Consider the following 16511-nt stretch of genomic DNA (forward strand, 5'->3'; position numbering starts at 1 on the left):
AGTCTGTTTGTTTTTTAAAGAATATCCCAAATAAGTGTTTACATTAAATCAGTCGAAAGCAAAAGGTAGATGTTGTTTAATGTGTTAAAACCAAGCGATCGGGTCCACGTGGGAGAAAGAATTCTCTACAAAGCCTCTTGTCCCTCTTAGTGTTGCAGCTCCAGATGTGACCACTGGATGGCAGGAACCGGCATCGCATCACATCAGACTTCTCCCTTTGTTGCAGCTCATTATGTGTGTAGCATCAACGCATTTAGAGTAGAAACAGGGTTTATTGACACGTGGATGATTTTTCCAGAGGGAATCGTTATATTTTGGGGCTTTTTCCCATCAGCGCAGTGGTGTCGCTTCAGTGCTAGAAAACATCCTGTAAAGATTTACACAAAGTTTAGGGTTTAAAATGTTGTTATGCGCTTTTAATCAGACACACAACATATACAGATAATCCCATAGAAAATAACCATTTCTTCATATACATTTTCTTTTGGATTAACTCGCTCAAGAGCAATTGTCCTAATGTGTTCAATCAAACTAGCTACCACAATTGTGTTTTTCTTAATACAAGTATATACTACACATTTACAACATGCGACTTATCAAACAAATGAAGAAAAGGCATAATAATCTCCCAATTAAATGGTCATTATTATTCATGTCGTGTCACAATCACACAAATTGTCAACGGTAAACAAATATTCACATGTAAAAAGGTACAAAAGACACTTCTTCAAAAAGTAAATTACAGATAATTAATTTTATAAAACCTTCAGCACACTTTAGTCAGTTAACTTTCAGTTTCTTGCTTCGGTCTCACTTGAGATTTCTTTAAACACAGATTTCATTCAGCTCGGGCTTCAACTCAACCTCCTCATTTCACAACAACTTACTTTAGCGATTTTACCTCAGAATGCTGATCACGCTTCATTCAGTTCAACAGGGAGCGCGGCAGGAAGATTTCAGGCGTTACTGCAAACCAACAACCAGATCACACAACAGTTGGGTATAATAATAAAAAAATCACCTAGAGAAAGGACACGTGGTTTTAAAGGAGGACAGCTGGCAAACATCACAGTGTGAACACCGGTACCTTATTTGTGATTGTAAAGAAGGTTTTTATAATCTCATCCTCAACTGCTTGAGCTGCGCTTTGGCGCCGTTACGCTCGTGTATCTGGAGCAGAGGGGACGGGTGAAGGTACTCGAGCGCCCCGTGACCCCCAAATTGCAAACAAAGTAAAGTAAAACCCTTTAAAATGTAACGTCCTGAACGTTTTTGTTTTTTGTTTTTTTAAAAGGAGTCAATGGTGCAATTAAGTAGTATAGAAAAGGTCAGAGGTTGTACCTTTAAAGTTCAATTCAAGAGCAACAACAGAACCAATGCAAAAATACATTTCAGTAAATCTAAGGACTGTGTTGAATTATTCATCTCTTCTTACATTATGATGAGCAATGAGGTGCAGCAACAAAGAACTGTACAGTATATCCTTTATACAGTTATGCGAATCACATCACTCAATAACAATTATCTTCTCAATAATGTTAGTGTTTGACAGTATTCAACTAAAAAACATGTCACCATGTTATTTTTCTGTAATTGTTACAGAAAATCCGGTTGAACTTTTGGAGATCCTTTCTGTGGAACAGAAATCTTCAAAAACCCATTTGACAAAGTGACAACATCACGACAAAAGGACCTTGGGAGTAAAACCGGCGTCGCAGATGGAGATTCGGGATCTTGAGCCTCGTTCTCCGCGTGCAGATTCTTCACCTTCCCGTGGAATACACTCACCAGTAGCTTGTGTTGCTTTTTGCACAGTGCAAGGACAACAAAATAAAAACTAAAAAGTTCATCGCGAGAACGCAAGCATGGAGGGAACACAGGCAGTGTCCATGTAGTGCATAGTGCAATACTCAAAATGCACAAGATCATCCTTAATTATTCGACATATTTCAAATCCCTGAATCGTTGGCTCTGACTTACGCTAAACGTACGCTGGGTCTTTAACACAAAAATACACATTTTTAGATATTTAGCGGCTTCGATGCCGCTCAACTCATCTGCTGTCCCACAAAGTAGCTGCAGAGAGCTCATACGTCAGGGCGGCACAAAGCCTCTGTCTTCTCCACACAGGACGTCTTTCTTTCAGGGAGCATGTTCACTGGCCAGATGGGCTGCGGGGGCCTTTCTCAGAACAAAATGGCTTTGAGTGTGTTGAAGACCCCCATCAGGTCAGAGACGGAGTGACCAGAATACCAAACGCCACCTCAATACGCATCAGGGCTCGCTTTGTCGAAGAGCTCTCAGCGCCGCCTCCTCCGTTCAGCGGGACCGAACAGTAAACAGCACGAGGGAACCGGAGGACGCACAAAATACTGCTTCACGTGTGAGAACAACGACCACGTTTAACAGGTCGAATGGACGTTTAAAAAAAACAACAACAACAAAAAAGCACTCAGCATTCATTGATCCAGTGAGCTGTTGGGTTCTGTGATGAGCAGCCCCCCCCTCTCGTGACGCGGTGGTCTGGACAAATGTGCCAATTCGGTTTCAGCACTTAATGTCCCGCTGAGAGAAAGACAGGAGGACAAATAATGACGCGGACACCAGACGAATGCTACTCGGTGTCACAACTGGGGGATCCGTCGTCGACGTCGTTTGAAATCCGGGTGCTTGGCTCGATGTCGCTCCGGGTGCGACACCAGTGAGACGCGGGCTCGTCTTTGCCTTCCCTGTCCCTCCTCTCGAGTCCATCGCGTTGCCGCCGCCCCCCCCCGGTCCATCCCCTCAAGTATATCCGCTCCAGGTTTCCGCTAGTCCCAGGTACTCCGGATTCTCCGCAGTGGGGGTCACGAACCCGTTCACGTGCCTGGGCCCTCTCCCGTCTCTCTCCACTGCCTCGGGGCCGTCGGCCGCCGCCGCCGCCCCGGCCACGGCGTTGGCTTTGGCCACAAGGTCCAGGTAGTACGGGTTGTCAAAGGCTGGCGAGGTGAGGGCCCTCGGGATCTCCACGCTGTGGCCGGAGCAGAGGCCGTTGGGGGGCCGCCGGTCGGCCCGGGAGCCCTTACGGGGCAGCGTGCTGGGCCGCTCGTCGACCCCCGACCTCGGGTCCCAAATCTCCTGGTTGACGTACTCTGAACAGACGGAGGGAGGAAGAGCAGTCAGAACCAAAGAAACACGTGGCGAGATCGAAAAATGGCTGAAATGCTGACCTGGCAAGGCGTGACTGTGAACCTGCCCGCGAGTCCGCCGGGGCAGCGAGTGGTGAAGGAGGTGCGGGGGGGGGAAGCCGCTCGGCCTGTCCGTCTCCAGGTCGCCCTGGCTGCCGTTGGAGTAGGCGGGGTCTCGGCAGCAGCGCCCGGGGCTGGCCGGGGGCAGCGAGGCGTCGTCCGGCGGCCCGTCCAGGAAGACCGAGTCCGACTGCCCCCCCGCCGAGGGGCTGCGGTCCAGAGTCCGGTACTGGGGAATCCACTCGCCGCTGGGGCTGCAGACCCCTAGAGGTAAGGTGGCGTACTGGCTGCGCCCGAGGGTGCTCAGGGAGGAGTACATGCTGCGGGGGCCGCCGGGGGCCGAGGACTCGCCGTCTAGACCCTGATCTCTGCTCTGCTGGGAAAGAGAGGAGACAGAGAGGACATTCAGCCAGGTGTCCGTAGCTGTGTGGAGGACGACGGGGGCGGGGTTCAGTACGGGACACTGACCCGGTGCGACTGGTGTCTGGAGGGCCCGTTGGGCGGAGCCCCGTCCACCTGAGTCCTGGAGAAGGGGTTCGTCTGAGGCACCAGGTACTCCTCAGCATCCAGCAGCTCCCTCATATTGTTCCCTTCCTCCTCCAGAAGCATCCGGAAGAACTGGCTGTCCACCGGGTTGGACATGCTCATCTGCTCGTCGTTCTGCGGGACCAAGAACGAGGCCGTCTCTTTAGAAATCCCCGTGGACGGAGAACATCCCGTTCTCACGGGGAACACGGCGTCCCGCCGCGCTCGCCTACCTGGATGACGACGTAGCGAGGCGGATCTCTCGCCATTACACTGAAATCGCTGACGAGGTCTGTGAACCGCGGCCTGCTGTCGGGGTCGATCATCCAACCTGCCGCCCCAACGCAGGAATCAGGTGTCAATCATTTCAATATAGAAACTCGTGTAAGAAGAACTATTTAAAACACTTCCTCTGCTTACTCGTAATACCCATAATCCCTCATTTATCGAACCGTGTAAAACAAACTACTGACATTTGACCATGATCATGTAGACGTCGATGGTGCAGATGAGGGGCTGGGGGAGCCGTTCTCCTTCCTCCAAGACGTCTGGGATTTCTCTGGCGGGGATCATGTCGTAGGGTTTAGCCCCAAACGTCATCAGCTCCCAGACCGTCACGCCTGAGGAGGAAATACACGCCGAAATGACACAATTTCAAACATTGAATATAGTCAGCAACACCAGTCGGTCTTTAAAGTGACTCAAAGCAGCGGGTGGGGGGGAGGGGGGGGGGAACTGACCGTAGCTCCAGACGTCGCTCTGATGAGTAAACTTCCTGTGCAGAATAGACTCGAGCGCCATCCACTTTATCGGAACCTTGAAACACAGATCGGATGCGCCGGTTCAACGTTGTGCATCTCTGTGAACGTGCCGGCGTGCCGACGCTCGCACGTCTACAGGCGTCCTACCTTCCCTCCGTCGGCGTGGTATTCGGTCTCGTCGATATCGAGCAGACGGGCCAGACCGAAGTCGGTGATCTTCACGTGGTTCGGGTTCTTCACCAGAACGTTGCGGGCGGCCAAATCCCTGTGGACCAGCCGGACGTCCTCCAGATAACTCATCCCCTGCACAAGATGGAGACATTAACGTCTCCCGCTGTCACCAGCAGCCGGTGGAGCGAACCACAAAAAGGTGAGAACTCGCTCGCACACCTTGGCGATCTGGACACACCAGTTGAGGAGGAACTGGGAGCCGATGCGGTCCTTGTTCTCCCTGACGTAGTCCAGGAGGCAGCCGTACGGCATCAGCTGCGTGACCAGCTGCACCGTGGAGGTCAGACAGATCCCCAGCAGACGGCACACGTAGGGGCTGGCCACGCCGGCCATCACGTAGGCCTCCTGCGGGCAGACGGAGGAAGGATGCTGAAGGGGTTGACCGCCGGAGGGTCACGGAAAACTCGGTCCGATCTGCTTTTTACTCACATCGAGGATCTCTTTATTGGCCTTTGGCGAGGTGTTCTCTCGTAACACCTTAATGGCCACCGGTATTTTCACGTTCTCCCCATCAGGAGCCCACACTCCCTAAAAAAAATAGAAGCCATTAAACGTCTCCTCAAGCAAAGCTGGACATAAAAAGGTACCGTCAACGAACTGGCTCACACCTTGTAAACGGTACCGAAGGCGCCTGCACCCAGAACCCGGAGTTTTTTTAACTCTGTCTCCTTCAGGATGCGCATCTGAGCCTGATTGGGTGACGCGCCGCTGGGTGTCAGAGGCTCCACGAGCTGCGAGGAAGCGGATTCCCTCATTAGAAACTACGCTTACAAAAGAGCCGTCAAAAAGACGAGGCGCTCGGGGGCCCACCTCGTGTTCCTGCAGGATCCTCCTCATGGCCTCCTTCTCCCTGAGGATCTTCTGTCGCCTCAGGTAGAAGACCAGCAGGGCGAGCAGGATGAAGACCAGCACCACTCCACCCACTGCGGCCGCGATTGTTGTGCCCGGTCTAAAAAGAGAAAGAGAGCGAGAGTTCAACTATTCCTCGCGAGAATCCGGCGCCGCATCACGAAAGCATGCGAGCGGTCACGGCGGCTCACCCTGTCCTGGTGTCGACGGGGCAGCCTCTCTCGTCCATCAGGGTGCAGCTGAAACACACAAGCGCCGGGCGTGAACCCCTCCTCGCCGCATGTGTGTCTCTGTGTGTGTGTGTGTGTGTGTCTGTGTGTGTGTGTGTGTGTGATCACTTACGACAGCGTGCAGGTGGTGTTGCAGGGCAGACAGTGTCCCGTGGCGTTGCTGTACTTCCACACGGTCTGCTGATCCTCCTTCACGCCGCTGGGACAGCGCTCTACGCAAAACTCGCCGTCCTGGTAGTGTCGACACTCGGTGCATTGATCCGCCCGCTGAAGACGCACAGAGAGAAGACTTTAGGTACATGCACAGTCGCAGGTATGAAAGGTCGCAGGGCCACACATTTTTCGTTTTCACACGTTTCTAACCCTGCGCTGCATTTATTATGAAATATTCATTTGATTTATTAGGAAATATTCATTTGATTTATTAGGAAATATTCATCAGTGATTGTGACCCCCCCCCCATGCTGAAAAAAAATCTAATGAGCCCTTAAATGTCAGAGACCCTTTTTGAGATTTTGAGTTTAAATTTCGGGTGCGCATCAACGTCTCACCGGGCCGTGACAGGAGGCGGAGCCATTGACCGGTTGACACTCCGCGTGACAGGCGACGCACAAAGATCCGTCTGTGTATTCACGGACAGACCTGCAACACAAAAAGCAGGATTTAACACAAAGAAACATAACACAAAGTCTGTCATTAGTTGGGTGCTTTTATCTCAAGCACCCGACACGGGACAAACGTTTGTAGAAAAGGGGCCCAAGCCGCAAATAACGCCGTCGGCCTCGTCAGATGACCACAATGTTTGTTTCAACAACTATGAGTGACTGTGAGATGGAAAGTCAACTTTACACTTTATATTTTATGCGTATTAAACAAAAGGAGTACAAATATTTAATCATGAGAAGTACACATATTTTGGTATTTAAGTGCATCACCCAGTGAATAAACAGGACTCACGTTTCCTTGTAAGTGCAATAATCTAGACCAAAAGAAAAGACCAGATTTAAGAAGACGTTAATACGTATGAGATGTTAAATCATGTTTTTTTTTGTGTTGCATGACTTGATCAGTGTGATGTTTTAGGAATGTTTTTGGACTGTGTGAAGTCTACACGTCATCACACTATATTTGTCTCACAAAAATCAATTTAGTTACTCTTTAAAGAAACTGCGGATGTTATCACATGCGTTTGTTTTGTCATTGATCGGTCGCTCAGGGGCACAATTCAAGTCAAAAGCTTTCTGATTGATTTATTGGGGCTACTTTTGACATCAAACTAAATCCTCCGGTTTATGTTTTTACTTTCTGAAAATACATGATACTTTTGTCTTTTTTAAAAACTTGTTTGTGCATTATGATCCACAGCATCACACAGAACATTGGCCTTTTTTTAAAGGATATAGTGCAGCCACACCCACGCAAACAGATATCGTCATACCCCTGGTTGATGTCACACTGCTTCACGCACTCAATGCCACGTTGGAAAGCACTGCAGGACACACACTGGCTGGGCCCCGGCCCCCAGCAGCCCCCCTTGCACAGCGGGTGACAAACACGCCCCTCTTCCTCTGAAAACATGCGGAGAAAACAGATGCACACTGAACTCTTCTTCTAACCATCACCGGAAATTAGTTGCTTCCCAAGCAACAACATCCATGCATGTTGATTAAAATGACATTTTCATCAATATGAAACAGACGGATTTGTGTGAATGCATCAGGCCGAGATCTGCAACCTGGATAACGGACGAGTGACCCCCCCCCCCCTCGAGGACCTTTACAGGACCTCGGCGCTGCATTTTCGTGTGCTAACCCACCACAGAGTTGGGCGTCCTGGTTGTGGCTGACGATGCGGTGAGGCCCCTCGGTGGGATGCAGCAGGCTGTCCCAGGGCAGGGAGCTGGTGTAGCACAGCTGGGAGTTGTTGTGCAACAGGACCAAACCTCCGCTGACGCTGCGCAGTGAACGCAACCCCAGAGACCGGATGTGAAGATTCTGGACGGCCAGTGAAAACACGCCCCTGACAGGAAAGAGAGGCCAGCGGCAGTTCAATTTACTGTTCATTAATGACGTCAGCTTGTTAGACTCTCAATCCAATAAACTCACTAAGAAGGCTGTGTTCTGATATTATTTAATGCATTTTGATAGATATCAAACACGACTTGAACCCAGCCTCACAGGTATGAGAATCGTTATCTTTTGGTTTGCAGGGTGTTTGAAAATACTACGGTACAAGAAGAAAAAAAAAATTGTGATTAGTGTCTATTTTCAGTTGAGGAAATATGAAAGAAAAACAGTGAAGCAGACCATAAATTTACAATAAAGAAACAATAATTACCCCGAACGTGCTGTCAAACATTGTCAGACAATCAGATCTCACATTTGTCACTTTGACCGAGTTCGCGCACGCTGCACTAGAGGGAACGTTATCCTGCCTGCAGCACGCTGCTGCAAGATGGAGCAGCTGGGCCGGCTAATAATTAACCTTAATAACCCTGAAAGTGAACCAACGGCCTCAACTGAACGTCGAAACAAAGACAGAGAGACAGTTCGGAAGTCTTACTTGTAGAGCATCCTGCCTCGGATCACCTTCAGGTTCTCAAACACACTGAGGTTACTCCACTCCTCTGGCCAGGCTTCGATGTACAAATAATCTGCAGAGCAACATCAGATGCATGGAGAATTTACGAAACACTTCTTCATTGTTCTTCATTGGTGAAATGCTTTATTTATATTTACATAACATGGTTCAATTTAAAAAAAACTAATAGTAATAACCGGATTTTATTTTCTAGGTCAAAGCTTCACCAAGCACTTTCTCCCTGTTCTCCTCACTGTTCCGTACCCGTTATCTCCTCCAGGTTCTTGAAGCTGCGCAGGTGCTCGAAGGTCAGACCTGATGTGTTGCTCGCAGGGTCACTGGACAACGACAGCATTATGTTTAAATCACCATTTTCACACAGCAAGAGGCAATAAATAACATCAACGTGAAGCTGCTATTGGTGGTTACTAAAGGAGCCACGGTCGTACGGCTTGGGTTGAGTTAATGACTTTTATTTTGTCATTTCTTAATAGCCTTTGTGAACTGTATTCATGGTTATATATTTGACCGGTTTGTATCTTACCTTGCAAAACTCTGGGGGAGGAAGGCCAGACTACCGAAAATCTTCTTACACTTGTTGAACTGCTCCACATTAGCCGACGTTACCATGGCGATGCCTTGGTTGTCAATGGCCCCCTGGTTGTCTGAACCCAGACCGTAGCACACTGCGAGACGAACCATGAGAACGGATTATAACCAATTTATTTTAAATCCAGAAATAAGGCTGTGCCCACCGAAGATGTTTAATTTGACAGGAAAAGAAAATCAAATTCATGGAACACAATTTTGGATCATGTGACCGGCGTCCGTCCCACAGAGCCGGATTACCGTGTAAGCTACATTAAAAACAACAAGGTGCTGCAGAAACAAGTTTGTTCACTTTGCGCCATCGTGAGCATGTGACGCATCGCAACGTCAGCGCCAGATGACTAAGTCTTTGCGACACGTCACCTTAATGGCTCCCTGATAAAAGAGCCACTGAGTATTGTGTTTAATGGGACTTCTACCTTTGGGACAGTCTCCTTCACACTTTTCACATTTCTGCATCTCGTTTCCATCGGGGTTCTTGACCACAACTTCCTGGTTGGCTTTGGGACAATTCAAAGTACAAGCCACCTCCATGGCCAGATAGTTATCTGCAGACAGGGGGACAAAAGGGTTCAAAGGGCGTCTTTGCTGCAAAAAGAAAATTAACTAGGTATGATGAACCGGGAAGCCGGGAGCCTCAAGCGTTAAAAGTAGCAGGGATTTCGTTGTGATTCTTCCAGGTTTTAATTCCTTGAATTCCAGGAATCTGAATAAATCATCCACGTCTCCTCCATCAAAGCTCTGTTCAAAATGAGTTCTCACAGGGACACGTCTTGACGCAGGTGGCTCCAAAGTTGAACTTCCTGTTGGGGTTGATTTTGATCTGATAGGTGACGGGGTCGTAGATCGTTGGTGCCGGGCAGTTCTCCTTACACACGCCGCTGTCGTTGAAGTGGCGGCAGGCCTGGGGACAAGAGGGACAGGAAAACGCGTAACCCCAGAGGACGAGCTGACGGAGAGCGCAACAGGCGCGCGGAGTGGGTGTGGGAGTTTGTGTTTTTTACCAGGCAGTCCAGGTCTTTAGGTCCGGTGCACCCAGCAGCACACTGCATGTGACAGCAGTCATGAGCATTGGGGCCTTTACAGCGCTGACAGCCGGACGCACAATTAATACGGGTCACTGTGAACGAAGGCGACAGAGTGAGCACTTTCGGCCGTACTTTTGAAATGAGTGTCAGCGTCATGCCGACGACGTTCACTCACAGTGCTGGCAGTCCTCCCCGGTTTCTCCCCAGCAGCCCGTCTTACATACGGGGGAACAATTTGGACCTGTGCAGAAAGAGGCCCAGCAGTGAATGAGATGAGAGCTCTGCAGGTATCGGCCGATGCCGCGATGATCTGACATGCGTGTTTGACTGACTTGTCGAAGGGACTGCAATCATCTGTGTCAATCCTAAACAAGTATATACCCTATAGAGCGGATTGCATGGTTCGGCCCTGTTTTGAGTCTGTAAAGGATCGACTCCCTGATTCATGAAAAAGAATCCGTGGAAACAACGGCCATGGCTTAACACACTTTCCTCTGCCGTTTTGTTTTTTCCATTGGCACACAATAAACAAGTTCAATAAGCATCCATCAGCTGCTCACAGTCATTGGCCCGAGCCTGCAGTCGGTGCTTCCCGGCGTGGTCGTTCTTCTCGTCCAAAGTATCCCTCCAAACAATGTTCTGGGGGTCTGGGAAGCACAGCTGGGGGTTGCCCCAAATAAACACGGCACCCAACAGGATCTCTGCAGGGGAGACGACACACAAGGGGGAGGATAGCGAGTCATTGCCGCAGTGGATAACCGCTATCTGAACACCTTTAAAGCCGCAGATGTTTTTTAAATGAGTCAGAACAGATTAAAATCACACAGTCTCAACCCCAGAGGGGTTCACACCGGCTCCGGGCTTCAACTATCCGCCCTCCTGTGCCACCGTCCTACCGGTGAGGCTACGAAGCCGCAGCGTCCTGAGCCCCCGTCCGCCCAGAGTGTTATCCAGCACGGCCAGGGCGTAGCTGGAGTTGTACAGCTGGCTGCCTCTTATGATCCGAAGGTTGTCCAAAGGCAACAGGCTCACGGACACATGAGCCACGAGCACGTAGCCCTGGACCTCCACGATCCCCTGAGGAAGAGGTGGACGAAAAACAAAAAAGGACGAGTAAAGACTGAGTGTAAAAACGAATTGTTCTCTCTTCACTTAAATACGTCTACACGCGTGCGTAGATACCTGTAGGAAGGAGAGGTCGAGGTCTCCATGAAGGTGCGTGATCTCCAGGTGGCCGTGGACGACCTTGCAGCCGGTGTAGAGCAGCTTCAGGGTCTCGTAGTGGTTTTCCAGGCTGGAGGGCAGGGTCAGCTTCATGTCTGTTCCCAGGCACACTGCAGCACAGACAACCGTCGAATTCATCGCATACATTCACAACGTTGTACAGCTGATTAGGTTTTACTGTGATTCGAAATAGCACATTGGACGCCGCGTCAGCTTCCACCTCCAAGCTGCAGAGACCCGGACCACGTAACTTACGAGCAGCCTTGAAGACAGACCACATGCGCTCCCCCAGTCTCTTAGTGAGCACGATATAGTTTCCACTGGCAGCGGATCCCCCACAGTGGGTCTCACACACACACACACACACACACACGCATAGTTCCCATGCTTTAGCAGCCCCCTCCTCCTCTCTGCTGAGGTTATAAATTACTTCCTTTGCCCCCCCACCCCTCTTCGAACAGCCAAAAGTCAACACACTTTTCCCCGATGGTAGCCCCCACCCCCCCCGTTGCCATCTCTGGAAAAGCACAGCATAAATGTTTCCCGTAGCAGGAAGTATACCGGCGGGCGGCGGCAGGTATTTTTCCCATGATACCGCGGGGCTCAACAAAGCTGGGATGGTATCTGCTTGAGACGTGCGCTTATCAACACCGGCTTCCTGCTGATGGCTGTGACTCAGAACGCACCGGGTCACGAAGTGCGGATATCACGCGTTACCATTTGACGGCTACAGCGGCCAGAAACACACACGCGGCCGTCGCGTCGAGCGTCGACTCGGACGACTAATCGCGGCCTCCCACGGGCGAAGCCACCGTGGAAAGTAGTTGGGAGGTGTCGGGGGGGGGGGGGGGGGGGCGTCCAGGGAGCCGTGCTTCCGGCCCCGCGGCGTTTAAAACCATTATTAAAAAAGGACACAACATCCAAATTGGGACTCTGGGATTCGCACCAACCACCCCCCTTTAATCCCCCCATTGTTTGCTCTCCAAGAGTCTCACGGCAGCGTCTGCATACGTGCGTGCCCCCCCCCCCATCCCTGTAGCCTAAAATACTCCCTCTTCTATCACTAGCTGCCCAATGCCGTGTCACTGCCGCGGCATTCCTCCCTCAGATGATATCACTGCATTTTATATAGTGCACAAGACGATCTCGTCTTGTGTGTCGTCCACACAGCTGAAGACTGTCACTGACGTCCAAACACACAACTTTAAAACAAAAAAATAACATCCTATTGGGGCTATCGCAGCTTCCATCGGTCACATGCAAAAAAAAAACAGACGGGAGAAGGTCGCACCTCCTACTCTTACGTCATTTGCATTTATTAAGTTGTGTATTTGTGTGACATCAGTCATCAGAATGAACACAGGCTCGTATCCCGTGATTGGATCTTAATCTTCGAACTGCGTCTCACACCAGCGTGCTTCTCGGGAACAGACCGCAAATCTGAAAGCCAGCTTCAGGCCACACCTGTGTGTGGCAGCGGGCCAGGTAGTGCCTAGGGAGTGTGCGTGTTTACCAGTGTGTGTGTGTGTGTGTGTGTGTGTGTGCTGTAAGTGACAGAAAGACAGTTGAGACTGAGCCGTGGTGGAAAAGCCTGCAGCGTGACACACCGGACCCGGACCCCCCCCCCCCCTCGGGCCTCTGGATCAGATCCCTCCGAAGCGCGACGCAAACACAACTGTGCGAATCCAGCAGGTTCATTAAGACTCAGATTTGACGCGTCAGTCCAGATTTTAACACAATGGCAGCATAAACGTCAAACCCTCCCCCCCCACAAACCTCATAGAAAACATTCTTTCTTCCTCTTCACTCCACGAATGAAGACGGAAAAAACCCAAACAGGTATTGCTCAACAGACGAGTAGAACAGGATCAGTACTGAACTGGAGAGACACACACTCACACACACCCGCGATGCTACACGAACACCACTGCTTTAGAATGTCTCCTGCATACTTTTATACATTTTGAAAAATTAAAAAAAAGCAGTAGTTGTATACGGACACACTAAGTATATTTCCAGAAATCTGTCTGCATGAACCTTGAAACTCTAATTAATTCAGGTACTAGATTTAAATCTAAAAACCTGAATACAAAATCTATCAATATTGTCTAGATGCATTGATTCATGAACTAATGCTGGTATATTAACCCAAACAAACCTGGACGATCACAGTATTCAACACACAGGTATCGATAAACTGTATTGTAGGTTTATTGGAATGAACTCTGCGGTTTTCAAATACGCTGCAGTGACTCTCAGCTCGCTTACAGGAGAGTCACGGCCGGCTGAGCTAACCGGTAAGGTCTTAACCGCTTCCCAGTGAGTTCAGCTCGTTGGGGGCGCTGGAGTGTGACAACGACACGAAGCCTGTGGACACCAGGAGCACACAAAACACACAAAACACACAGCGTGTTCTCACACGGGAGCAGCCTGGTGGAATAATGGGTCGAGAACACGGAAAGAAAAACACGCAAGACAACCGCTGACCTTTGGAATCACAAACAGCTCGGCCCCAGGATGTGTGTGTGTGTGTGTGTGCATACAAAAACAATACTTTACTACTGAAAGTAGAACTTGTTGCACGACTTCTGCAGCGATCCCACTAAACTGACGCTTCACGGATGGACTAAAGTGCTCCGGCCTGTTCACCCCAACAACACGGCTGTGTTTGGAAATGTCTGTGTGTGTGTGTGTGTGTGTGTGTGTGTGTGTGTGTGTGTGTGTACGTAGTGGTCAACAAACGCTGTCAAGTGCGTGTCAATAATGTCAGTTATTGATTTAAATGTGCCTAACGTATTAAATGCTTTTAACATCTCATGCTGACACATATCTGATCATTGTTGTCATGGGGGAGAAATAAACACACCATGTTCGGACCGCTTTCTTTTCTTCAGCATTTCATTCAACACCAAGCGCATGTTGCTCAAACTTTTTCAGCCCCGATAAGAGGAGAAAGTTTAAAATGCACGACTATTCTCAAAGAAATCAGATCCTATGCAGATAAAATAGAAAACGCGCTTTCGCAGAGCATCGTCGTGCATCTTCTACAAGATGCAACTAGGGGGGAAATGTGGGATTATTCTGCAAATACGCGCGTGTCTATCAGACAATGTCCTGCGCGGAGCCTCGGGACAATAATTGACATCGTCATGATCCCCGACGCACAATGCCGCGTTTCTTGTTGTTGTTGTTGTTGTTGTTGTTGACGCGTGGAGCAAACCAGCCCGACGTCTCTCGGTGTCTCTCGAGCTGCAAAGCAGGTTCCCCAAAGTGTCTCACCTGTTCCTCCACCACCCGTCCTGCTACCCGTATTACTGCTAGTACTACTAGTACTACTAGCAGTAATACGAGTACTACAGCGCGCAACAAAGTGTGCTCCTCGGGGGGGGGGAGGCTACTTTAGGGGCTACTTTGTGACAGGTGGGATTAGGAATGCGGTGTCGTCGACAGACATCTCTCCCCCTATCCCCCACGCACACATACACGCGCACGCGCGCACACACATACGCATATATACACACACACACACACACAACACCCCCCCCCCCCCCCCCCCCTTCACCCGGGGGCCATTAGAGCCGTGAAGAGTCACCCACCTTCTCTCCCCAACGCGCCCGTCGCCGCCAGCAGCGCGGCCCCGACCAGCACCAAACTTCTCGCCGCCTCCATCTGCTGCGGCCCGGCGCCTCTAGTCCATGTCCCGGTTCCGAGTTTCCTTCTGTCCCCCCCCACCACCACGACCACGACCACCACCCCGAGGACGACTTTGTCCCGGTCCTTCCCTCTGTGCCGCCCGGCCTCGGCTTCCTTATCCCGCTTTTTCCTTTTAGTTGTCGCGCGGCTCTGAATCTCAGCGACTTCCTCCCTGGAATTCTCGTGCCTGTCGGTTGCGGAGCGTGACAGCGCGCCGGAGCGGACGCGCGCTCCCGCGGAGGCCTGAGCGGGGAGTGGCAGGTCGACTCCGACCCGCCCTCCCTTCAATCTGCGCTGCTGCGACTTTGCGCTACTTTAACTTGTGCATTTCAGCCCCCCTTCTGTGAGGAGAATGTGCCGGTTTGTACATGTAAGGAAAAGTGTCTCTGTAACCCCCCCCGATGATTTAGTGACATCACAACTAGTTTTGAGAGATTAGGAAAACATTTTGTGTTATTGCACTACTGAAATAAAATATATACACAAATATTTGTGTATTTGTTAATCTTGGATTATTTATAAAAGTTGTGCAATAAGTTTCTAGCTCCTATGTGTTGCTTAGTTTTTATTTACCACTATGGAGCCGGTAATGATGCAACAATATCTGATGTGTCACGTCATGTGTGCAGAGTCCTGGACAAATTTTCTCATGTCAACAAATAAATTGTACCCTATTGTACCATTGCCCAGGACATTTTACCTCCAAATAAAAAATGTTACTCAACACAGATGATCTTTTCCGCTCAGTACGCGCAAAGCCGATGAAGGAACACGTCATGAAATATGAACCAATATAATAATAGTTATAACGATCTGGGTGAGGAAGATTGTTTCAAAGCCAAACAACTTTTATTTTTATCCATTAGCATTAGCCCTCCTATCAGCATATTAATCAGTATGCTGTTCATGTGTTCCAATTCAACGTGGAGTGGTGACTTCATTGAAAGCGAGCTGTTATCCGTTTCACCGGAGCATCTTCATACTTCTCACGCCCTTCACTTTCACCGTCACAAATCAGGAGGTTAAGGAGGAAGAATAAACTCCATTCATCCAAATCTAAGGCCTCTCCCCACCCACAGCAGCAAGGGGTCAGAGTCCGAGCTGCCGCACGGAGCTGTGAGGAAACAACATCAGGCTCCTCGCTGAGCCGTTCACAGACCCGGTCGAAAACCTTCCACAGAGTTTGCTGCTGCAGCAAAAGCAATAAAAACAAATGTCATGGTGAGTTTTCTCGGATAAATTTGGCGTGTAGAAACATGCGAGTCGTGGCATTATGAGGTTGTGCGTTTCGATGCATTTTCTGCCCTGATTGTCACTGTTCAGTCCAATAAATACACTTAAACTATAAGGCCTGCAGGGTTGCAGAAACTTGAATATTCATCAGTGTCTGTCTTGTGGTTAGCAAGTGGGTGAGAGGTGTTTGCAAGCGATAGAGCCCTGAGACAACTACACAGACTGCAGGAACACGCAACACAGGCGAAACAGAGGCGTGTTTTGGACAATGAATATATGACACGTTCACTTGCTCACTTACATCAGCAGGAGGAATTTGTC

The 16511-nt window shown here is 49.7% G+C and overlaps 1 protein-coding gene across 2 annotated transcripts; it reads right to left on the reverse strand.

Moving 5' to 3' along the window:
* Nucleotides 1-387: 387 nt before the first annotated feature.
* erbb2 (erb-b2 receptor tyrosine kinase 2) lies at nucleotides 388-15252 on the reverse strand. 2 transcript variants are annotated; one of them, XM_078103554.1, is made up of 27 exons: nucleotides 14861-15252; nucleotides 11223-11374; nucleotides 10937-11117; nucleotides 10601-10741; nucleotides 10216-10281; nucleotides 10017-10132; nucleotides 9775-9916; nucleotides 9432-9560; nucleotides 8948-9089; nucleotides 8668-8741; nucleotides 8386-8476; nucleotides 7640-7842; nucleotides 7262-7391; nucleotides 6375-6465; nucleotides 5936-6090; nucleotides 5785-5832; nucleotides 5555-5693; nucleotides 5353-5475; nucleotides 5174-5272; nucleotides 4904-5089; nucleotides 4661-4816; nucleotides 4493-4568; nucleotides 4226-4372; nucleotides 3986-4083; nucleotides 3696-3887; nucleotides 3210-3600; nucleotides 388-3131 (listed from the first exon to the last, which is right to left on the reverse strand). In XM_078103554.1, exons 1-27 carry the CDS (start codon nucleotides 14931-14933, stop codon nucleotides 2785-2787), a joined length of 3888 nt encoding a protein of 1295 aa, XP_077959680.1. In that variant the 5' UTR covers nucleotides 14934-15252; the 3' UTR covers nucleotides 388-2784. The 2 variants fall into 2 exon arrangements, with proteins under 2 accessions (XP_077959680.1, XP_077959681.1); XM_078103555.1 differs by having other exon boundaries at nucleotides 3210-3603; nucleotides 14861-15216.
* Between the last annotated feature and the right edge of the window lie 1259 nt (nucleotides 15253-16511).

The sequence above is a fragment of the Gasterosteus aculeatus genome, chromosome 5 (genome assembly GCF_964276395.1).
Source record: "Gasterosteus aculeatus chromosome 5, fGasAcu3.hap1.1, whole genome shotgun sequence".
NCBI lineage: Eukaryota > Metazoa > Chordata > Actinopteri > Perciformes > Gasterosteidae > Gasterosteus > Gasterosteus aculeatus.

Coding starts and splice junctions, on each gene's coding strand:
- erbb2 (XM_078103555.1), bottom strand. CDS start 14,933: ATGGAGGCGGCGAGAAGTTTGGTGCTGGTCGGGGCCGCGCTGCTGGCG. Junction 8,477..8,667: donor GAACCTGGAGGAGATAACGG/GTACGGAACAGT, acceptor GTTGCTCTGCAG/ATTATTTGTACATCGAAGCC. Junction 5,694..5,784: donor CCCGTCGACACCAGGACAGG/GTGAGCCGCCGT, acceptor TTCTCTTTTTAG/ACCGGGCACAACAATCGCGG.